Source organism: Mesocricetus auratus, unplaced genomic scaffold (assembly GCF_017639785.1).
Source record: "Mesocricetus auratus isolate SY011 unplaced genomic scaffold, BCM_Maur_2.0 Super-Scaffold_100676, whole genome shotgun sequence".
Classification (NCBI taxonomy): domain Eukaryota; kingdom Metazoa; phylum Chordata; class Mammalia; order Rodentia; family Cricetidae; genus Mesocricetus; species Mesocricetus auratus.
In genome coordinates, this window is record NW_024429266.1 from 152,449,997 (window position 1) to 152,473,600 (window position 23,604).

Genomic DNA, 23,604 nt, shown 5'->3' on the forward strand with positions numbered 1-23,604 from the left:
AGCTGGGATAGCTACTGAGCTCGCCTGTTGTCTTCAGTTCATTCTTCTGTGTCCAGGAGCGTTGCTGTGGTAACCAGTGATGCCTGTCAGTGGAGAAGCTGTGTCTGTAGCTGTATCCATAGGCACTAGCTAGCTCCCGTAAACTGCAACCCTCAAAACAAGCCAACCTCTTGTCTTCCAAGCCCTCGTGCCCTCACGAGCCCTCTGGGTCCCACCAGGCATTCATTCTTAGTCACCAAATTCTTATTATCCTAACCATGTCCTGGGCACTGGGGACCCAGCAGCTGCCTCACAGATCCCTGTTCCATAAGCCTCCCACGTCCAGCCTCAGAGTGGCCTGTATCACATGTGTTAGTTCACTGGGGCTCACTGTCATCCTGTTGTGGCTTCTACTCAACCAATAGAGAAAGACAGGCAGAGAGAGGTTAAGCGGGCTGCTCTAGAACACACAGCCAGTTTTAACCCAGGAAACTCCGTCATCTGTCCATCCATCTGTGTCCATCCACACACCCATTCATCTGTCCATACATCCATTCATCCACTCCATCTTTCCAGTTACGTGCCCATCCATCCAAACACCTAAATAAAAGAAAAAACTACATTCGAGGGAAGAAATCAGCCATCCAGTCATGTTTATTTGTCATGCTGTAACCCAGGTGGGGAACTGGACATGACCTAAGCACTGAGGGGGCTCCCAGCACACAGACCACAGGCCTCAGGGCCGTGGTCTCACAGGCATCTGAGTTTCACCAGCCGCTGTGGCGATTGAGTTCAGAGTCTCTTTGTGGCTCAACACAATCAAAATGGCTCCCTGCTGTCTACCTTGCACCCCAACCACAAATGTAGACACCCAGGCGGACAGCTCCATACACATGATCTGATCTCCCAGGCGCATGGGGATACACACAAGCTCACCCACATGTGAGCACTCTGGAGGTATTTCAAAGTGCTGGCACAGGAGTGTGTAAGCGTGCATGCCTGCACACAGGTGGAAATGCATATGACACGCATGAAAACAGCCCCAGCCTTCTTGAGGGGCTTCCTGGTTGAGAGACTCAGGTACAAGTGGGTCTGCTGCAGAGGGGCCACACCCATCACTCTCACTGTGGTTGGCCAAGGATTCTTAGCGTCCCCCTTCCCCTTCCTTTCCGATCCCTCCTCTGAGGATGGCACCCACCTGTAGGCACATAGGCAGTGGCTGGCTGGGCTGGTTGGGGTATCAGCATCCCTGAGCTGGCCTCTGACTGATGATGAATGCCAGGTCCTTCTGATGATCACAAAATGTTCAAGACACTGACTCATCCCCCACTGTAGCTCTTCCTGAGGTTGCCTCCTAAGAGTACCATCCAGTGACCCCACTCCAAGAACTGAGCTTAGCAAGCTAAGGCTGGGGGGTGACTCCCTCTCATTTAACACAGATGATACCCCAGCCCAGGCATCTGGGAACCTCTATGGTCCCCTTGGCAAATGAAACTCCAGGACCCAGCTGTGTGAGGGTCCCCCGGGGACCTGCCCACACACCTGGCCTCATCCCCTTGCCCCTGAGTGAGTACCAGTGTTAAGGAGAAGCATGGGCCATGGGACAACACAGGCAGACGCCATATAAATAAAATATCCATAGAAAAATAGTCTCTTAGAAACCCTCTTATCCAGTGGTTCACTTTCCAGAGATGGAAACTGCTGGGGGTTTATGGTTCCAGTCCCCTCACCTACACTGTCCCAATGGGGCTTTTCTAACAGTGATGTTTGAACTGTGGAGGGCAAAAGGATGGGGCATGTCCTGGAGAAAAACTACTCCAGATACAGACCAGCTTAGATTCTGGATAGGTAGCAGCAAACAGCAAAAACAAAACAAAAATACGAATGTGTGTGCATATATATCTATATGTGTATAAAGACCGTCTTCTCTTTGTAATTAACATCTAGTGCTGCAGAAGGGTACTTGCAAAGTCAACTAGTAGAAACATCTGCATAAAGAATAATTATGTACAGTGGTTCACAGCTCCCAGTCCTAGTGACAGAGTCATCCCACCAGGACCTCAAGCAGTTCACTTTGATTGCAGAAAACGGATCCCGACGAAGTGGAAGAATTCTCTTTAATTAAATAAATTAATATTATTTTTATCAGAATAAACTGTTAAATATTGCTATGACGAGACCCGAGGCTCCAGAGTGCCTGCCGCAGGAAACTTTGTTCCGGCTGTGGAGGGGCCCGGGCGGTGTCTGGGGGAGGGCGGCCGAGCAGCATCCGTATGGAATAGAGTGGTCGAGACCTCTGAGATTCTTCCCACAGGCGTCTGCAGGAAACCCAGAATGCCCCTCCCCCCTCAGCAGAAAAGACAAGGTCGGTGCTTCTGTGGTTCCCCGTGAGTACCCAGGCAGTGGCTGACGGGAGACTGCCCACCATCTGACCTGTGGCCCCGTTCACTTGCATGTGTACATCTCCGTGCGCTCACTGCACGTGTTGCACTTGACGTAGCAGCACCAGTGGAATTTGCAGTTGCACTGCCACACTCGGGCGTATTGGTGTGTGTTGTAGCCACGACCGCAGCACATGAGGTCGCAGCCACTAGCCTGAGGGGCCGTCTTATTGCAGGCACGGCCCTGCGTACCCACACTGCCTGTCACTGGGTCCTCTTCACAGTAATTGGGTGACTTCTCAATGTACACCAGGTCAGTGTCCATGGGCTTACGGTAGGACAGGGGCTTCTTGATCTTCAGGAAGGTGGGCCGCTTGTTCCGGCTGGCACGCACTGGTTCCACGTGGACGGCCTCGTTGTATTTGTCTTTGAGCACGTAGCCTAGCTCTCGGAATTGTGGCAGCGTGGTCCAGCACGTCTTAGTGGTGCAGGAGCCCGACACACCGTGGCACTTACACTCCAGCTTCATGTTCTCCTCCAGGATCTACAGGGCCAACAGGGGGAAAGCACAGAACTTGTCATCGTGGCTCACGGCCAAGTGCAGGCCCAGCCCACCCTCCCGGCCCTCTCGGCCAGCTATGGCTTTCGTTTTCTTCTTTGGTGCAGGCAACTTGGGCCTGGAATCCACTTCTTCTGCTCTCCCCGGGTGTGTGTGCCCTGTTTACTCTCTACTTTTTTATGCTCTGCTCTCCCAATTTGGTGACACCAGCCCAGCTCCGGCCAAATGCACATTGGTGTAAGATCAGTTTTGAACCATGTTTACAAGAGAGGAGAGTTCAGTTTAGAAGGTGAGCATTTCAGATTCCTTGCCAAACCTGTGGCATCTGTCAACACTGAGTGAGGACGGAAGTCCTGCTTCAGCTAGACTGGTGTAGACGCTGGCCCAAAGTCGGCACAGCTACCTATGGTGTCCTGGAGCAGCTGTGGCTTAGACACTGCCCAGGGGCCCTTGGTAGTAGGTTCCTGAGCTGAAGACTGGGCTCCAAAGCCCCTGACCCCCTCACCCCTCATCATGCAACCTGTCTTTCCCATTCGGCTTCTCTCTACAGCCACTGTTGGCCTGGGGCTGTGGTGACCTTGAATGTGCCCTTAATCAAGTGACATTCAGCCTAGCTCTGCTAACTGTGCACTCTGAAAGTCTCCCAGATCCCACTGTATTCAGCATAGTTGCAACTGCCCTGGATAGGACTGGTCACCCATCGGGCAGCCAGCTGCGGTACTGACGGTGGCAGAGGAAATGTGAGCAGGCCACATCCTTTCATCCTAGCTCCCACCTCTCCAGGCCAGGCTGGATCCTAGCTTCTTCTGAGCTGCAGGATTCCCAGCCCTGTCCCATGCTTCAGGTCAGACAGGTTGAGGCTTCGAAATCCCTAAAGTGACCCATCTCCAGCACCTTTCCAGGGCTAGCCCCCAGCAGGCACTCAGAAAATGCCCAAAAGGAGTTCACCTGAGGGACGTTTGAACTACTTCCTATCGGGTCACACCTCTAGATCCCAGATTAAAGGAGGGTGGCATGCTAGGGTCTGCCACTCACGCCAACACTTCACACAGCCAAAGGGAAACCCAGGAGGGAATAAATTCTCCTCTGGGTCTAGCCTCAGATGGCTGGCCTTGGAAGATGCTGAGGAGTTACTGCCCCTGCAAGAGTCCCACTGGACCCCATGGGAGCTTGTGCTCCTACTCTCAAAAATCCCAGGTCCTGCTGGACGCCTTGTCTGGGTTCCATCAGGCCTCCAGTCCCAGGCAGTGAGCCACCCTTTCAGACCCACTGATTTCATCCTATGGATTAAGACACTTGTTTGAGTAGTTCCGTTCTGACTCAGTTCATATGCCAGAAAAAAGTCTACCCTGATTATCAAGGTGGGCTCCTGCCAGTGCCTGACTGTGTCTCCTGAGCAATGTTGAGCCATCCAAATACCATGTTCTCCATTAAGGCAGAGCTCTTTGGGACACAGAGGAGCTCTGCCCTAGCTGCCTGTCTCAGGCCACTTAGAGCCAGAGGGACAAGTATCTGGCCATTCTAATGAGGCAACAAGTGGGCAGCTACTCCATAAAGCTCCTTAAGGATCAATGTCTACCTGTCTCCTACAGAGTTCAGCTCTGAATCTCCCTCTCAAGCCTCATCTCCCAGAGAACCCCAAGTGGGACAGTCATCAGTCCATGACAACTGGCCTGGTGTAGCAAAAGTGCTGACTTCCGCTTGCAAGGAGAATGGAGGGCTGTTTGGCCTTGGGTGCATCCTATCATTCACTTGCATTTTGCAAAGGACTCACACTCTGTGCTGCTGGTATGGCCTCTGCTATGAATGAGCAGGGGCGGGGGCAACCTCCGGCAGGCCTGGTGACAGTGCAGCCTTTTCTGTCTCTGAGCTTATGGTTCCAGACCCAAGGTAGCCATGGAACTCATGGAGAAGGGTTGGGGTGGGCTTCAGGAAGGTGAGGGCTACACGGGACCCAGAGAATAAGGAGGACTGAATAGAGCTGCATTGCCGGCACCTGCGTGGGGAGGATGCAGCCCTGAAAGGAGCCGGGAGGGGACCCTGTGGCTGGAGAGTAGAGGTTTAGGGTAACAGAGCTGCAGAGCTGGCAGGGCTGACTCTTCAGGGCAGGCAGCATCTTGAGCTCTATGTCGGCAGCCACAGGATCATTAGGTTGGAAGTGACAGTGGCAGGGGAGAAGCCTGGAGAGACACTGTCCTCTGTGCCCAGGCCAGAAGCTCTCATGCAGGCAGCAGCCACAGGAGGAGAGAAGAGGGAAAATGCACAGTGATTGCAAGTAAGCCGGCCACAGGGGCTGGTGCGGGGGATCTGCGGGGGTCAGGAGGCCAGAGCGACTTGAGGAAGGGTACGTATACAGAACACAGGGAGCACATTCAGCCTGAGCCAGTGGCCAGGATGAAGGGACTCTGCAGAGTACAGGGCGGTGGGGGGGCGACTTTTGGTACAACTGAACCCTGGCTCCCATCACTTGGCATGCCTAGTGGGGGTCATATGGAGTCCCAGGAAGAACTCTGTCCCTTCTTCAGACTAACACATGAGTAAAAGTAGCCAGAAGAAAAGCAAATTCTCAAAATCTTCATATTACAGTTGGTGGCAAAAAGCACAGAACGGCAGAGACTGAGAAAGATCGAATGCTTCGATGACCGCAAAACTGCTAAAAAGCCAGCAGTCTGAAGTCATGTGCCTAATGCACAGAGAGAGAGAGAGAGAGAGAGAGAGAGAGAGAGAGAGAGAGAGAGAGAGAGAGAGAGGTCATCCTTTGTGATTTCTAGAACAGAAGAAGAGCAGTGCAGCCTGGTAGTGCACACCTGTAACACCAGCACTTGGGAAGCTGGGTTAGGAGAATTGCTACAGAGTGAGGTCCTGTCTGTCAAAAGAAAAGAGAATCAGGTATAACACACTTAGAGGAAGGGGTCAGTGTAGCTCAGCCTAGAGGAAGCAATGTCCAGGGTCCTTGAGTGCAGCCCACAGGCTCTGCATTCCTGTCCGGGAGTGTAACAAAAGGGCAAGACTGGGACCCTGGTAGCAGGGGTCTCCTGGGCCGCAGAGCACTGCTCGGTGGGGGGCTAGCCTTCTCTCCCAAGCTCACCCCTGCTGGGAGGAGCTCATATGAAAGGGTAAGTTACCTATCTTGGAGTGTATATGACTAGCACTTGACTCTGCAGAGGGGCTTTCTGCACCCAGTGGGTGGGGCTGCAGCTGAGCTCCTTCTCTGTCTCCCAGCAGTGCCCCAAACCTGTCTAAAGCAGCAGGGAGGATTTTCCGCACCGCCAGAGGGAAAGACATCCATCTCTTTCTGACAAGTCCTCCAGGAAGTGCCAACAATGTACCAGGTGCTGCCCAGAGCCCAGAGCTCCTCAGGGTGGGGTGCTCAGGTTTGGGAAGGCCTGGGGAGAAACTTGGCTCCAGAAAATTCCTTGACTCATACATAACACCAAGTAGATAGTATCAGAGTCTGCCTGCTGGGCCTGCCCCAGACTCTCACAGTGGCAGTGGCAGTGACTCGGAGGACTTGGAGGACAGGATGGAGTTTGAGAGGAGAGAGGTTGGACATGACCTCTAGCTCCAGACTCAGTCCATGCCATAGGGCACCCGTCACCAAAGTGTGGGTCATGCTCCACAGCAGCCAGGGGGCCATCTCACTCTACATGTTGTCTCCCGATGTTGAGCATCACTGTTTCTGTCCATAACCCCCAGCTGGGAGCCACACTGAAACTGTCTGAGCTTCTTCTCAACATGATCAGGACTTCCTGCTCGTTGGGGTGGACGCCTCTGCCGAGCCCTCCTCAGGAATGTGCCTCTGTCTAGGAATGCACCACCTGCCAGGATCTTGGGTCTATTCATCTCCTGCATGGGTCTGGCCTACCCCAGCAGGACACTTTCTTTTTTTTTTTTTTTTTTTTTTTTTTTTGGTACATTGTTTTCTAGCAAGGCTGGCATGGCTGACCCTGGCTCCTCAGTGAGGCTTTTACTGGCCATCAAAAATGGAAGCCACCCCGCTGGTCACGGTTTCCAACTGCCAACAGCCCCCTCTCCGGTTTCTACCAGCCATCTCCCTTTTGCAGTTCCCACTTGCCAATGCTTGCAGTTCCCACAGCCACCTCTCCAGTTCCTGCTACTTATCTCCCCAGTTCCCACCAGTTCCAACCAGCCAGTGCTCCCAGTTCCCACCAGTCACTTCTCAAAGCTCTCACCAACCATTGCTAAGGATCAGCTGGTGACTGTGGATCAGAGTAAGTCTTGAGAATTAGGTGGGAACTGAAGATATGTCGGCTATTTCTCACCAGGGACGAACAAAAGGGACAGTGGAGCCCACAGCTATGGACAGACTGCTGGCTAGTTTGGGAAGTTGAGTCTGGTACCAACTAAGAAAGTAAGCTGGGAAGTAGTGATGTGTGCAGTTGGTTCCTGGAATGGTATGTGTGTCCAGGCTCAAGCTGGACCTGAATTCATTGCCACAGGACCCTTCCATTCCAGGAACCAGTGAGTTCTCAGTCCTTGAGCCAGCTTGGGTTGTGCTAATGCACTCTGCTCACACGTGTGTGTGTGTGTGTGTGTGTGTGTGTGTGTGTGAAATAGTTTCTAGTTGATAGGTTCAGGAGCACAAACAACGTGGCCTGGATTGCTAAGGACTGATTTGCATATTAAAAAGGACTTGGGAGCAGGTAAGGAGGTGCCAGTGGGTAAAGCCTTGCTGTAGGAGTGGAGGACAAGTTTGAATTCCCAGACCCCACATAGAACTGGGCATAGTCACATGTACATCTGAATCTGTGTGCTCCTTTAGCAAGACAGGTGGTGGGGACAGGACACTCCTCAGGAGCTAGCAGGCCGGCTAACCTGGTGCATGCCACAATAAAGACTAAGGAGACCCTCTTTCAAAGGAGGAAGGTGAGGAGTGACATCTGAGACTCTGCTCTGACCTCCTCACACGCATGCCCCACTGCACATATGCACCTGCACACACATATATGCACAACACACATACACACAGACACATGGGCACACACACCACCACCACCACCACCACCACCACCCCTAAACTTTACATTCAAAGAGCAAGGGGAAGTCAGGACCTTGGGGTCTGAAGACTAAGAATCTGAGTTAGCTGACATTGCTGCTTCTTTCCCTGATCCCCTCTAAGGCATCAATTCTGAACCATTTGTGACTCAGATGGTGAACAAGGGTCCAGGTGATCAGATTCTCTGTGATAGCATGCTGTAGCAAAGTGTCCTGAGGTGGGGAGCACTTGTTCTTCCCCACTGATCCTCCTCCTCCCATTGCTCCTCCTCCTGCTCCTCTGACCACTACTCTTCCTCCTCCCACTGCTCCTCCTCCTGCTCCTCTTTCTCCTGCTGTTCCTCTTCCCATTGCTCCTCCTCCCGCTGCTCCTCCTCCCACTGCTCCTCCTCCCGCTGCTCCTCCTCCCACTGCTCCTCCTCCCACTGCTCCTCCTCCCGCTGCCCCTCCTCCCACTGCCCCTCCTCCCACTGCTCTTCCTCCTGCTGCTCCTCCTCCTCCTGCTCCTCTTCCTCCTGCTGCTCCTCCTCCCACTGCTCCTCCTCCTGCTCCTCCTCCCGCTGCCCCTCCTCCCGCTGCTCCTCCTCCTGCTGCTCCTCCTCCTGCTGCTCCTCCTCCTGCTCCTCTTCCTCCCGCTGCTCCTCCTCCCGCTGCTCCTCCTCCTCCTGCCCCTCCTCCTGCTGCCCCTCCTCCTGCTGCCCCTCCTCCCACTCCCCTCCTCCCACTGCCCCTCCTCCCGCTGCTCCTCCTCCTGCTCCTCCTCCCACTGCCCCTCCTCCCGCTGCCCCTCCTCCCACTGCGGCTCCTCCTCTTGCTCCCCAGCCTTCACTGCTCCTCTTCATCTCACTCCTCCCGTTCTGCCCCCTCCCTTCCTCTGGCCCATCCATCATGAGCCAAAAGCTGCCTTGCACTTAACTGCAGCTGCGTTCCTCTGGGCAACTCAGATGAAAGAGGGAAGCAGCTTTTTCTGTAAATACTTGGGGCATTTTCTCTTTGGTCACATTCTTTAAGCCACACTGAGTGCACTCACTTCAAGCCAGTGTCCCCATCTGGCTCAGGTGTGCGCAGGCATAGCTGCATTCCACAGACTGGGGCCACCCCGGCCCTTGTGCTGCAGACCTGAACATGGAGGACATGCCCAGGAAAGGGGGCTTTGGGCCACAGCCAGAGAGGCTTTCTGAAAATCTCGTCCATGGGTCACAGGCTCAGAGGCTGTTTGTGACTCCCTGCGGTCTTTGAATTACTGGACTTGACTGGAATCTGTCCTCTAACTCTGGGGTCTTATGGGAGCTTGAATTTCATAAATGGCCCAGCATTGTCTCCTCTTAGGTTCATACCTCCTGGGTACACCTGTATGCCTGGCACATGTCTGTTGTGGTCAAGCAGCCAGATGCAACAGGTGTTTACACACCCACACACATTCCCTCCTGTGGGTGAACCTGCGTAGCTCCACAGGCTACACACCCTTGCACTCATCACCACACAAGCAGCGCCAGGTTTCATCTGCATGTACATCCACATCCTCCCTCAAAATCACATGTTCACACACATCCACACACCACGAGACACATTTGTGTACGAAATGATACGTCCTCACCATACACACACACACACACACACACACACACTCATCTTCCCCATGTGCACATGCTCTCACAAATATGTGTGCATGCACACCCTCAGACATTGTGCGAGCCCAGGTAAGAGGCCAGTAGAGAGGCTCCTGCATGGCAGTGGTCCTGGGCCAGGCCTCAGTTTCTCTCGTGCAAGCTGAGGCTTCTGTAATATCCTTCATGGGACTCCCATGGACACTTAGAGCCATTTCAGACGGGCAGCGGTTGAGCCCCGGGGACGGTAGCTGCTCACAGTACAGACTCCTGCCTGGTGTCTCTCCTGAGCTCATGAACAGACAGTCATGGCTTCAGGACTGTCCTGTGGCCCAAGCTGAGTGGAGACTATGGACTGTCACTTCCGGTGAGACAGCTGGATGGCCCTGCCTGTGATGGGAAGGATGGAGAGTCGGCAAACCTACCTGCTTCGGCAGTCTCTGAGGGATCGTGAGTGGACTTTGCCTGTCTGTTCTTTTGTTCATTCCTGTTCATCTTTGGGCCACATGATGATTTGACTCCTGGGCCAGGCCTAGAAGTGGGCAGCTGGGTAGGCAGTAAGAGACTTACACACTAGGATGGGAAGTAGTCACACGTCAACTGCCACACAGGCAAGAGGCCAGTGCCAGCTTCCAGCAGTGGTTTGTGACTGTCAGAAGTTACCAAACCCTTTTTCTTTTGGGTGTTAAAGGTTTTAAGGTTATTTTGGTGGTCAGTGTGTATCTCTATGAACCTGTTAGGAACCACCAGACTATATGCTGTGATTGTGTGGCACACAGATGGCTCAATAAAGCTACTGAAAAAGAAAAATAACCTGTGGGGCCAGCAGCCCTGAGCATAGCTGCTCCTATGTGTGCGAAGTGCAGCCCCGGCCTGGTGTATGGCTGGCGCCTGCTCTCCTCCCAGACTGGGCTTCTCAGCCTGCAGAGTCAATGGGGCTGAATTTCCAGAAGTCTGGCCCAGGGTCTCATAGGTTTGACTTCATCTCAGCTGTGGCCAGGCACACAAGAGCATTCAAAGCTCTTCTGGTACTTTTAGTAATGTGCAGGGGAGAGAACCCTGCTCTGTCCTTCCAGAGCCATCTTGAGGGACCTGCCCTCTGCTAAGGCCGACATCAGGTACTGGTGATGTGTGGCTGGTCAGGCAAGATCTCTCTACTCAGAAGACTCTGCATAGTTAGGGAGACAGTCTAGTGAATCTTTCTTCCTTAGACCTGGTCCAAGCAGAAGCCTTTGCATTCTGTACGGACCAAACAAGCAATGTGCCTTACAGGCTTCAGCAAGGGACCTGAGTTTTGAGGCACGCAGAGAAGCAAGTACTGGGCATTGCCAGATGATGCAAAGATTAAAGGCCTAGAGAGATACAGGAGAGAAGTTGGGTGTGCCTTGGCAATGGCCAGGATAGGAAAGGAAGGAGTGTGGAGACCTCTCAGAACTCTGGATAGACTTGCTGGGAGACTGTGTACTGGGACATAGCACATCCTAGAAGCAGGTACACATCTGGGCTTAGCTGGGATTCACTGGGGTGGAGATGTGAGCAGAAGCCAAGTGGCAACCTCTTAAGAAAACAATTTCACCTTACCCTTTGGGACTCACCCTACCAGGACACCTACTGCCTCTTGGCCCTGCCAAACACCCTCAGTGAACACCTGGTACCAGACATTCCTAGGAAGCCATATTTATCCCTAAGACCCCTGTGACTGCCACTGTCTTTCTGTGGCACCCTTCCTCTGGGTCCTCAGCTTTGGCACCCTCCTCTGTCAGACCCTCTTGCACGACCCTAGTTTGCATCCTCCCAGCCATGAGTTTTTAGAGGACTTGCTGGTTTCACTGTGCAGAGCCCTCTGCTGTGTAGTGCATGAGGCATCTGGAAGAATGGCTGGACTCAAGTAACTGGGACTTACACGCTGGGGCATCTCCTCTGAGATACCCTTTCTAGCCGGGACTTACACTTGATTTCCATTGGATGGAACTGGGGTTCTTGTGGTTGTGTGTCTGGTCTTTGACCCCATGGCAACTTCCAGTTGAGTACAATGGACCCCAGGCACAGATGGCGGGCATGGCTGAGGGGAAATGGTGCTGCTTTAAAGTTCAGGATCTGCAGCAAGCGCCAGGGCCCAGGGACTTGGGCTGTGCCAGCACTGCCAACCAAAGGTTTTATGCCTCCTTTGCCATTCCAAACACTCTCTGGCTTCTGCATCCAGGCCACCTCAGTGGATCCACAGAAGTGAATGGGAAGTTCTCCTGAAGTGATGTCATGCTAGAAGACTTGGAGTCTCTTAGTGCAGAGGAGAAGGAGCTTTCAGTATCTAAGTCCTAGGTCTGTCACCTCCTGGCTGGCTCACTCTGACAATGTTGCCTAGCTCTCTGACCACAAAACTGGGGGCTGGCAAGAAAAGCCACTCCCATGCTCTGTGAGCTAAATGAAGTGGAGAACAGACTCACTGGTCCACCCAGGAGGGGAAGGGACTCCAGGGACCTAGTATAACCTCCTCGTTTCCCCAGGATTGTCCTCAGAAGACATTGACAGCTGCCTTAGGGACCCGGTGAGTGAAGCTGTCTCTCCCCAACCAGTCCTAAGTCAGTTTGGAGCTTATAGGGGTAGAGTAGGCCTCCTGGAGGCAATGTGATGTCCTGAACTGAAAGGTGCTATGAGTACAAACACTAGATCACAGACAGTTATTATGGAAAAGCAGTACACAAGACCTCAGTATTCTTATACTGGTCACGTCATGGATGATAATAATAGATTAAATACAATACATTTTTCCCTGAACAGCATCTTTTTTTTCTTCAGTTCCAGTGGATCAATCCCAGGGCCTTGTGCATGTTAGACAAGTGCTCTGCCCCTGAGCCACACCCCTAGGCCTTTTTTCATCTTTTTGAAAAAACTAGAACACATTATCCATGTGTCTTATCTGAGATTTCTATTGGATGGTACAGGTCAAGATTCTTGCTGCCCAAAGTCAATGTCTCAGGCTGTTTCCTGTGGCTATAACTGAATATTAGAGAGTGTGTACCTTCTAAAGAATACAGAATTTTTCAGCTTAGTTCTGGAGGCTGAAAGCCTAAACGCATGGTGCTCACATCTGGGAGGACCTTGTGCCATGTCACAACATGGCAAAGGTGTCACACGAGAGACAGAATAGTGTGGGAGCTCAGGTCTCTCCTCCTGTGCTTATAAAGCCACTGATATCACTCAAAGACTTTGTCTACCCCTAATCACCTCCCAAAGGCCTCACTCACCTCCATATCTCCATTTGGTTTTGGGGATTAAGTTTCCAGTACCCACACTTTTGAGACGTACATTCCAGCCACAGCACGCAGTGGCAGGGGTACCTGGGGAGGCTCCTGGAGATGTGGAGCCTCGGGCCCTGCCCAGGCCTGCCATCAGTCACAGGGTGTTTCCACTCTTCAGGTGGTTTATGGGCATTGAAGTCTGAGGAGCCTTGTAGGGTCCTGGGCTTTGGTTGGGTGTGGAGGGGGCAGCCTCAGACAGAGAGCAGGAGCCCATGCTTGTAGATTCACTTGATCTGAGGTAGCCTCCAAAGCCACCACTTTGCAAAAAGCACATATGCTGTGAGAGGGAAGAGAAGCAGGGCACTGGACAGTTGTGCCCCACATCAGTGGACGCCAGTAACTTAGGGCAGGCTGAGACAGCTTATCTCACTGGATCGATGCACTTAAAATCCCAGACTTGACCCCACCCCCACATTTCGTTTCTTTTTCTCTCTGAAAACTTGACCAACAGCATCCAGGGGCACTAAATATAGAAATGGCGAGGGAGTAAATCACCGAAGTGCCACATGTTGCCCAGGGCCTGTTTCACAGTTGGGCTGCAAACCATTGAGAACTGGGAGCTGTAATTAAAATGCTGATGGCCTCCTAACTGGGAATCCTTCCAGGGGAGCAGGGAGGGGGCCTCTCTGAAGCACACCAGCCCAGATTCAGTGGTCTCCACTGGCTCCCAGTGAAAGTCTTCCTGCCCAAGAGTAGGTGTGCCTACTCCAAGCAGAGCCCCCACAAGTCCCCCAGTGCACCCCTGCTGCTACCTGTGACCTTGTCACCCCATGCTCACTGCTCACTAGGTGAGGCCACACTGGCCTCTGGGCTATCGAATTCTCTGACTCAAGTGGTATTCCCCAGACAGCTCAGTTTGTGCTCACAGTTCACCTTCTCAGAGAGGTCTCTGCCACCTACCACAGCGACATCTCATTCCTGCCAACTCTACCCTCTCACTCTATTTTTCTGTCATGGCATTTATTACTCTTTGACAATGGTTCTCTCTCCATCTATTTGTTGTCTGACTTCCCCCCTGGAATGTCATCTCTATAAAGGCAAGTGCCACACCTAATCCCAGAGCCTAACATAGTACCGGACACACAAATAGGTGCTTGCTGGTATTTGTTGCGTGAATGAATGTGTGGATTTGCAACCCTTTCTTTCAGCTGGTCTGGTGATCTCACTGGGAGAGTGTCCAACTTCCCGGCAATGAGCTCAGCTTTTTACTCATTCATTCAATCGACTAACTATCTGTACAAATAACCCTCCATCCATCCACCCATCCATGCATCCTGCCATCCTTTCTATCTTACTTGTCCATATTTCACATATTCAGATGTACACATACCTACAATCTATCCATTCACCCTCGTACCCAGCCATCCATCCTCCAACTTTCCCACCCATCCATTCATAGTTTATCCATTCTATCCACCCACCCACCCACCCATTCTATCCACCCATCCACCCACCCACCCATCCACCCACCCACCCATCCACATCTCCATCCATCTACCCACCCACCCATCCACATCTCCATCCATCCTTTCCAAAGCCTTCTTTTCCATCTATATAGTAAAGCATCTCTGCATCCTTCCTTTCACCCTTCTATCCACCCACTCACTTATCTGTCCCCCATCCCCCACCACCTACACATCTATCCATCTTTGCATCCTTCCATTTACCTCCACAACCATCTACCCACACATAGGCAGTCACACTACCACTCAGCCATCTGCTCATTTCAACCAATCTCCACGCAGAGACCTCCTCCTCTGGGTTCCCATAATGCCCTATGCTCCTCTGTGTCAGCTTCGGTTTCTGCTGTCAGGTCTCCATGCAATAATTCACTTTCTCCCTATATCATTACAGTGTACACATGCTTCATCTCTGAAGTCCAAAACTGACACTTTACAGGTGTCAGCACATGTTTACTGAATGGGGACATTTTCCTGTCCCTATCTTGACTCATTTAGCATTTCTTACTGGATTGTGAACTCCCTGATGGAAGGCCCCATCTTTTTTAGTCATCTATGTATAAGTCCATCTCCACAATTTGTAGTTAACGTGAAGTAGACACGTATTTAACAAATAAAGGCGTGAAGGAGTGGGCTGGTACAGAGAGAAGCCAGTAGAGTGAGCATGGGTTCTGGCCCTGCACTTCCTGCGTACACATCCTGGCTCTTTATTTATTGACCGTGTGATCTTGGGCAAGTCACTGATCCTGCACCTCAGCTTCCATATTTCTAAAGGAAGACTGTGAGAGTGGTCACCTCATGGGTTCTCATGAGCACTGTGTGAGATAATATGAGATAATATTAGACTAATGCCGGCCATGATGAGCGCCATATTGAAATAAACCCTTTCCACTAGCCCAGGGGGACAAGGAATGGAAGAGACAGACTCTTGAACATGGTGGGGAGGAATCTTTGGGCCTGAGCCCTCCCACAGGAGACCTTCTACAACGAGCGCTCCGACTTTTCCCAGTCACGTTGGGATCGCTGGCAAACTCCCAATATTATGTCAGGTGGTTGAAGCGCTATGTGGGAAAACAAAACACGGGCGGGAACAGGAAGTGGAGAGACAGATGGGGGCAGATTCCAGTGGGGTGGTCAGGAAAACCCTTCTTAGGTGATATTTGAGCAAGGACTTGAGGATGGGTGGTGGGGTGAGTGTTGGGGGTGCAAGGATCCAGAGAAATTGGCAAGTGCAAAGGGCCTGAGGCAGGGGAATACCCAGCACGTTTGAAACCAGTGAGAAGAGCAGCAGAGGAGGAGGAGAATGGGCAAAGGGGAAGCAGGAGGTGGGGTCAGAAGAGGAGGACCGAGATCAGGGAGGGTCTTGCTGGATATTTTGAATATTTCAGGATCTACACTAAGATGGAAGGGAACCGTGTAAGGTTATGACAGAGAAAAGATTTGTCACATTTGAAAAGACTGCAGCCCCAAGACAGGGCTGCCATACTGCTGCCAGCGATAGGTGCTGATGAACCGGAACACCAGGCAGGCGCAGATTCTGTCCGAACTCAGGGTCTGGTGCAGAGGGGAATGCTGGGTAACTGTAGAAGAGCAGAAGTCGGGCAGTAGGTGAAATCCCACCTGTGGGGTGTGAAACAAAGCACATAGCCAGAGGCAAGGCCAAGACTCTGTCCTTGGGTGGCACTGATGCTTCCTGGAGCAGGGAAAGGGTATCCCAGGCTGTCGGGCAGCCTGCAGCCAGGAGGAGGGTATCCCAGGCTGTCGGGCAGCCTGCAGCCAGGAGGAGGGCAGCTGCTGGATGCAGCTGGCAGGAGAGTGAACAGAAGGTCTGGGTGTAGACAAGGCTTTGTGAACAATCTTGCGGGTCCTGGTCAGGACAAGGACAGGGCTGTGTATTGAGGAGCTGCTCAAGTGTGACTGACTGACCTCAAGACCCATCTCAGGGAACTCAAAATGTCACACAGTGACTTGGTCTCCTGTGGCCCTCCTTGTCCAGAAGTAACAAACTTCAATGGCTCCCAGACAGCTCCTTCTACCCAGATCTTTCTGGCATACAATTTGGACAGAGCTTCTAAGAAGCTAGCAAGAGCTTGAGGAACAGAACGTAGATTGTGGCCGGGTGTGGTAGCGCAGATCTTTAACCCCACCACTCAAGAGATAGAGGCAGGTGGATCTGTGTGAGTTCCAGGCCAGCCAGGGCTACATATGGAGACCTTGCCTTACCCTCGCCCCTATAAAACAAAACAAAAACAAACAAACAAAAGTTGCACCTAGAACAGGATTCAGGCTTTCATGTTATTTCTGCAACCCCTGCAACCCGAGCAGTCTCAGACCAGCTGCTCAGGGCTCCTAGCCGTTCCACAGTGGACGATTTGCTATCCAGGACTTTGCAGGCATTGAACTTGCACAGTGGATCCAAGACTTCTATTATTGGTGCTCCCACCCCCGTGGGGGAGGGAAACTGAGCCTCAGAGACAGGCAACTGTTCAAGATCACACAGCAAGTAAGCAGTACAATCAGGACTAGGAGGAAGCTTGTCCCACACCCAGGCCGCTTCTATTGCCAGCACAGAACAAAGGCCCAACTGGAATTCTTAAGAGTTAGAATGGGGTGTGGCCAGCTCCCCCACCTGCCCAGAGGAGAACAGCTCCCTGCAGTGTAACCCTCCTGGTGCACAGAGGCCCACCAGAGCCCCAGCGGCCATGCCTGCTTACAACAGGGCCCCAGTGACACTGCTCACCTGCACGGAGCTGCAAGGCTTGGCCAGAAAAAGGTGTTGTAAATAGTGAAGGTCTTGCAAGAATAAGGTGTACCTGACTTGTTAGTCATGACTTCAGCATACCAGCCCTGCCATCTAAACACGGAGGCTAAGAAACAGGTATACAGAGGATGGGAAGAATGTGGCTTGCCTAAGCTGGTGACAGGGCTACCTCAAGCATGCCACTCACTCAGTGCCTCAGTTTCCTCCTGTGGCAGGAATAACAACAGACCCTTTCTTGTGAGGTGAGAGCAGCTGTGAGACACATTTGGAATGGGACAAGCAAACACGTGGTATATCTAATCTTGAGGGGGCATATTGTGTAGCACAGAGAGCAGATGAGGCTGGCATCGCCTATAGCCTGTGCCCAGGTCTGACTGTCCTGAAGGCTCTGGTTACCAAGAGACCACCCGCTCCTCCAGCTGCTGCCTGAACTTCTCCCACCATCCATGCAGTGGTCAGGTGACAAATCTATGCCATCCCATGGGGAGCAGGGAAAGCCTTCCTGTGGCATGGCAGACACTCACACCCTGAGCAATCTCCCTTGGTTCAAATGCACACTACACATGAGTCTCCTTGGCTAGGCAGAGGGTCCTCTTCAGTATATTACCACACCCGAATTTTTCTGCAAAGGACACAAGTGATTAGGAGGAGTGACAGCTGGACTTCTAGAAGCCAGGCCTACCTTCCCTGCAGGACCATGCCATGCCCCTCAGCCCTCTCAGATCCCCTTCTTCTGCCCTCCTATTCTCTTATTTGATAACACCCTAAGTTCTAGTCCGCCCTGAGGACAAAGAAGACAATTGTGTGTCCAGCAAGCACATTTTGACTTGGTCTCACTGTGGCATAACTGAGCCCATCTTTGCCTTACCACACTGCCCTTCCCTCCTCTGGTTACTTTCCAGTGAGCTCTTGCCCGGACCAGCCACATGGGGGATTCTTTCTAGGGGAAATCACATGGCTGGTCCTGGAGGCCAGGAAGGTGGCCAGCTATGGAGGATTTTCTAAGTTTCTCTATTAGTGCTAAGTTCTGAATGCCCCATGCTCACAGGGGACTTACTGTACCAGGGAAGTCATAAGGTAACCATGAGCCGCATGTGGACACCAAGCACTAGAAACCCAGGCCAAAAAACTGAGTTCATCATGCTCATCTGCGGTTCTGTTCAAATAGTCACATGTGACTTCAGGAGACTGTTGAAGAGGGTGACCGTTAACACTTTCAGTTCATTTCGTCATTTTGTCAGCATCCGTCTGTGAGATGAGCCCTAGTTTCACAGAATGAAAGAGTAGGCACAGAGAAGCTGTGAAAGCCTTAAGGATACACAGGTGTGGTAGCATCTGGCCTTGCAGGTGAATTTGTGTCAGTGACCACAACCCTTTGAGCCGCAAAGCCAGGTCCAGCCAAATGTGGACAGGAATAAAGTCAGCACTCCCAAACCCACAGCCCACACTAGCCCTTGGACTGTGCCACCCCAAGACGACAAGTGTACACCAGACTGGGCTCTGGGAGATGTTGAGCTGAAGCTCATGTTTGTCTCGTAGAACAAGAAGGACCCTGCAGGTGATGGCTTGGGGCTCCAAACCTGCCCTCTGCCCAGAACAAGCCCAGAGCTATGATGGCCCAGAACTCTGCTTTAAAAGACACAAATGCATAAACCTCTAAGCCAGCTGTTTCCTCGGACCCACAAGTATCCTCTTCTAGGCAGAAGACAATGCCATCCCCACAACCAGAGCAAGACAGGACAACCAGGGCAAGCAGTGCCTGAATGACCCTCAACCCCCAGGTGATTAGAGTGGGACCTTGGTGGCTGAGGACCAAGGCTTCTCAGTTGCTTCAGAAGGTTCTGGAATTTTGGGTAGTATCGTGGAATCACTCATGGGGCGTCAGATTTGAGAGGGCAACCCCAGACATTGTTGAGTTCAGATGCCTAGGGTAACCTGAGTGCTTTGTAGCCTTGGATAACATCAGCTCTCTTCACCTCCACTTTCCAAAGTGTAGAACAGGGAAGGCGGACTTGTGACCAGGCAGGAGGGTGAGCTGAGATTGTACTGTTGGCGCTGACATTAGACTTGCCTGTGTCCCCCAGCAGAGAACCTAGTGTTCACCTGTATCAAACCCCCTCACAAGAGCCTTGTGTCTTCACCTGAGCTTGAACATGCCTTTTCCCACTCTGCTCTCTCCTGGGCATCCTGGCCTGCTGAGGGCCTGGGGGACAGTGACAGCTCGCAAAAAAATCACCTTCTTCCTGGATGAGTGGCCCAAGTTCCTTTGGGGCCATGGCGTCCAGTCATTCTCTGGGCTAAGCCTAGGCTGTCACGTCTTCACGGAATTGAGTAGAGGTCTTGGCAGTCCAGGGCAAAGTGACAGGCATTGCCAGTCTCTCTGGGAAGAGCTGCCCTATCCGGTCACAGATTTCCATTCTCTTATCTCATCCCTTTCTCCCTGATCACTGGTCATGGTTATCACTGCGGCATCAATGGCGGGAGCTGGCTAGGCCCAGCCCCAGCTATGTCATAGGATGAAGGGGAAAAACTCTAGTCCTCAGGAGCACCTCCACTCTGAGCAGGACCAGTCCCCTTCTGACCTGTCCTCGGTGGCTTCTCTAGACCATTTGTAGCTCCCTCAGTATCAACAGCCTAATCCTCGTCCTGGGCTTTCATCACTGTCACAGCTTCTCATCCAGCCCATTCTTCCAGAGGGCAAGGGGGCCTAAGCTGGGCCAATCGAAAGAAATCTCTATGATCCAGAATAGGCCTACAGTTCCTTCTCCTGGCCCAATTCCTTCTCAGAGGCTGCACTCCTTGTCTAAGCACCAGGGCTGGGCAGAGGAAGCAGATTCAGCTACCATGAAAACCAAGCTAAAATGGGGATATTGTCACACAAGTCACACCTACAGCATGAGAACCGGTAAGATATGAGGCCAGTTCAGGCCAGACACAGAAGAAAAACACCCCAATCTAGCTTAGGTGAACTTTCCAGAATAGTCAAACTTACGGAAGCAAAGAGGAAAATTATGTCATTAGGCTGGGACAGGAAGTGGGGAGTCTGTGTTCTGTTTTGTAGCCTTGGTGGAGTGACTGGAGATTTTGGGTTGCGGTATTAGGGCTGAGGCTGAGGCTGAAGCTTTCAAATCGGTGAAATCAGAGAATTTGATGAAGGCCCTGGCACAGGTGTGGGATGGAGGTCCTGGCACAGGTGTGGGGTGGAGGTCCTGGCACAGGTGTGGGATGGAGGTCCTGGCACAGGTGTGGGGTGGAGGTCCTGGCACAGGTGTGGGGTGGAGGTCCTGGCACAGGTGTGGGATGGAGGCACAGGTGTGGGGTGGAGGTCCTGGCACAGGTGTGGGGTGGAGGTCCTGGCACAGGTGTGGGGTGGAGGTCCTGGCACAGGTGTGGGGTGGAGGTCCTGGCACAGGTGTGGGATGGAGGTCCTGGCACAGGTGTGGGATGGAGGTCCTGGCACAGGTGTGGGATGGAGGTCCTGGCACAGGTGTGGGATGGAGGTCCTGGCACAGGTGTGGGGTGGAGGTCCTGGCACAGGTGTGGGGTGGAGGTCCTGGCACAGGTGTGGGGTGGAGGTCCTGGCACAGGTGTGGGATGGAGGTCCTGGCACAGGTGTGGGATGGAGGTCCTGGCACAGGTGTGGGGTGGAGGTCCTGACACAGGTGTGGGGTGGAGGTCCTGGCACAGGTGTGGGGTGGAGGTCCTGGCACAGGTGTGGGGTGGAGGTCCTGGCACAGGTGTGGGGTGGAGGTCCTGGCACAGGTGTGGGGTGGAGGCACAGGTGTGGGATGGAGGTCCTGGCCCAGGTGTGGGGGATGGAGGTCCTGGCACAGGTGTGGGATGGAGGCTCTGGCATAGGTGTGGGATGGAGGTCCTGGCCCAGGTGTGGGGGATGGAGGTCCTGGCACAGGTGTGGGATGGAGGTCCTGGCACAGGTGTGGGATGGAGGTCCTGGCACATGTGTGGGGTGGGGGTCCTGGCACAGGTGTGGGGTGGAGGTCCTGGCACAGGTGTGGGATGGAGGTCCTGGCACAGGTGTGGGGTGGAGGTCCTGGCACAGGTGTGGGGTGGAGGTCCTGGCACAGGTGTGGGGTGGAGGTCCTGGCACAGGTGTGGGATGGAGGTCCTGGCACAGGTGTGGGGTGGAGGTCCTGGCACAGGTGTGGGATGGAGGTCCTGGCACAGGTGTGGGATGGAGGTCCTGGCACAGGTGTGGGGTGGAGGTCCTGGCACAGGTGTGGGGTGGAGGTCCTGGCACAGGTGTGGGGTGGAGGTCCTGGCACAGGTGTGGGGTGGAGGCACAGGTGTGGGGTGGAGGCACAGGTGTGGGATGGAGGTCCTGGCACAGGTGTGGGGGATGGAGGTCCTGGCACAGGTGTGGGATGGAGGCTCTGGCATAGGCGTTATGGTATAGGCGTTATGGTGACTCTGGTACAAGTGTGATGCTGTCTCCTGTACAGGTGTGATGGGGGCTCTGGACAAGTGTGATGGAGGCTGTATACAGATGTGATGATGTTTCATGATAGAAATGGACCTTGAGCTGTGTAATAACACATATATAACATATATAAATATAGAACATATATAAATATAGAACATATAAATATATATAATATACATAAATGCATATAACATATATACATAAATAATATATATTAAACATATATCATAGTTGAAGTGGTAACTTTATATTAGATGTTTTAAAATAGATTAAATTTTAATTAATTTAAAAACAGTAACTTGTTGGCTTAAAACAACTATTATAAAATAGAAGGGCTTAAATGCTTTTTTTTTTTGAGTCATGGCTTTACTGTATAGATCAGGCTGACATCAAACTCACCATCAACATGTGTCAACCCTCTGAGTCCTGGGCTTACAGGCACATGCCACCACACCAGGAATTTAAATACAAAACTTTTAGAAATAAATCATCCATGGGTAGCAAAGGGTTCTTAGCTAACCCAGAAAGCACTTTCCTCCCACAAGTTCAAAGCCAGCTGAGCTACAGTGAGACTGTGCAGCAACAACAGGCCCACTTCTGCGCTGTGAAAGACCCTGTCCCAGAGATAACAAGACAAGCTGCAGACTGGGAAGACTTGCCAACCATAGACCTGACAAAAGCGCCTGAATACATGAGTTTAAAATGTCCAAAAACCAACAGTTAAAAAAAAAAAAAAGCGAGCAGTCTAAAACAGGAGCCAGAGGAGGGGCAGGCGCATCCCACCACGCCCTCTGGGGTATACAGACAGCAGAAACACACAAGGGGAGACGCTCACCTTATCAGCCACTGAAGGTGTGGCTAGAACCCCAGTAAGATACGGCACACACCATCACAACGACAGAAGTAAAAACCCGGATCATCAGCAAGTGTGGGCACCGATGTGGAGAAGCCAGGTCACCCATGGGAGAGGAAAATGGCAGCGCCAACGCTGTAGTTGTCCCTCAGAAGGCCCGTGTAGTGAACGGCTGGTTCCCAATGGGTGCTAGTGGAATCTTTAAGAGGCAAGGCTCTAAGGAGTTCTCAAGTCATTGAAGGCGCCTCAAAGGGGAAGTGGGACATGGTCCACCCCATCCCACCTTCCAGACACGAAGTATGCGACTCTGCTCCATCACACATCCTATTGTGATGAGCTGCTACAGCCCCAGAGCAGCAGGGCCAACCTGTTGTGGACTGGACCCCAAAACCACGAGCGAAGGCAACACTTTCCCTTTACAGTCAGTAGTCTCAGCAGTTGTCACGTAGTGAGGCGAAGTTAACATGCCTCTGTAGGATGCTTTGCTGTTTCACCATAGAGCTAAACTCCCAGAAGCAGTATGTTGGCACTCCTATTGTTTAGTATGGAGAACTAGACATTTAACACTCATAGAAAATCTGTACACACACATTCACCACAGCGTTATTTACAGCCACCCAAGCCCGCCAACAACCCACACGTCCTTCAGCCGGGGAGCAGCTAAACCGAGTGTGCTGCCTCTGAGCCATGACTGTCACGTGGCTGCTGAGAAGCAAGAACTGTTGTTGCACACAGCAACTTGGATGATTCTAGGAGATTACGTCCAGCAAGAAGGGATTCTATAGGCTGCACACGTCACCCTCCTTCTACACAACCTTCTAATGCCACAAAATTATAAGCGTAGGGAGTGGATAGTGGTGTATGGTGACTAGAAATCCTGAGGGAGGGAAGGTGCCACACAGTCCTCAAGCTCTGTCTCTATGGTGTCTCTGTGTCCTGGGGTGACAGTGTCCTCTGATTCCATAGACTCTCACTATAGGGAAGCTGAATAATGGTCCTCAGAGTCCTCTGTGTTCTTTCAAGTTCATGTGAGTCCATAGTTACCATAGCATGGGCTTTACTCAGAATACACAAAATAGTTAAATATGAATATGACATAAACAGAGAAGACATCTAATTGTATGTCTCATAAAACATTTGGGACACACTTAAATAAAATTTATTTCTTACTTATCTTGAATCCAAACTTAACTGGGAATCTCAAATTACATCTGGCATCCTACTCCCAAGGCACTTCCAGGAAAGACA

At 52.2% G+C, this 23,604-nt stretch overlaps 1 protein-coding gene across 2 annotated transcripts in view; it reads right to left on the reverse strand.

The window, feature by feature from the left end:
- Window positions 1-615: 615 nt before the first annotated feature.
- Window positions 616-23,604, reverse strand: part of Wnt7a (Wnt family member 7A) — a 46,153-nt gene continuing 23,164 nt past the window's right edge. For both annotated transcript variants that reach the window (XM_040738316.1, XM_040738315.1), the window contains exon 4: window positions 616-2,904. In XM_040738316.1, coding sequence (XP_040594250.1) covers window positions 2,425-2,904 — 480 coding nt within the window. In that variant the 3' untranslated portion in view covers window positions 616-2,424. The remainder of the gene's footprint in view (window positions 2,905-23,604) is intronic.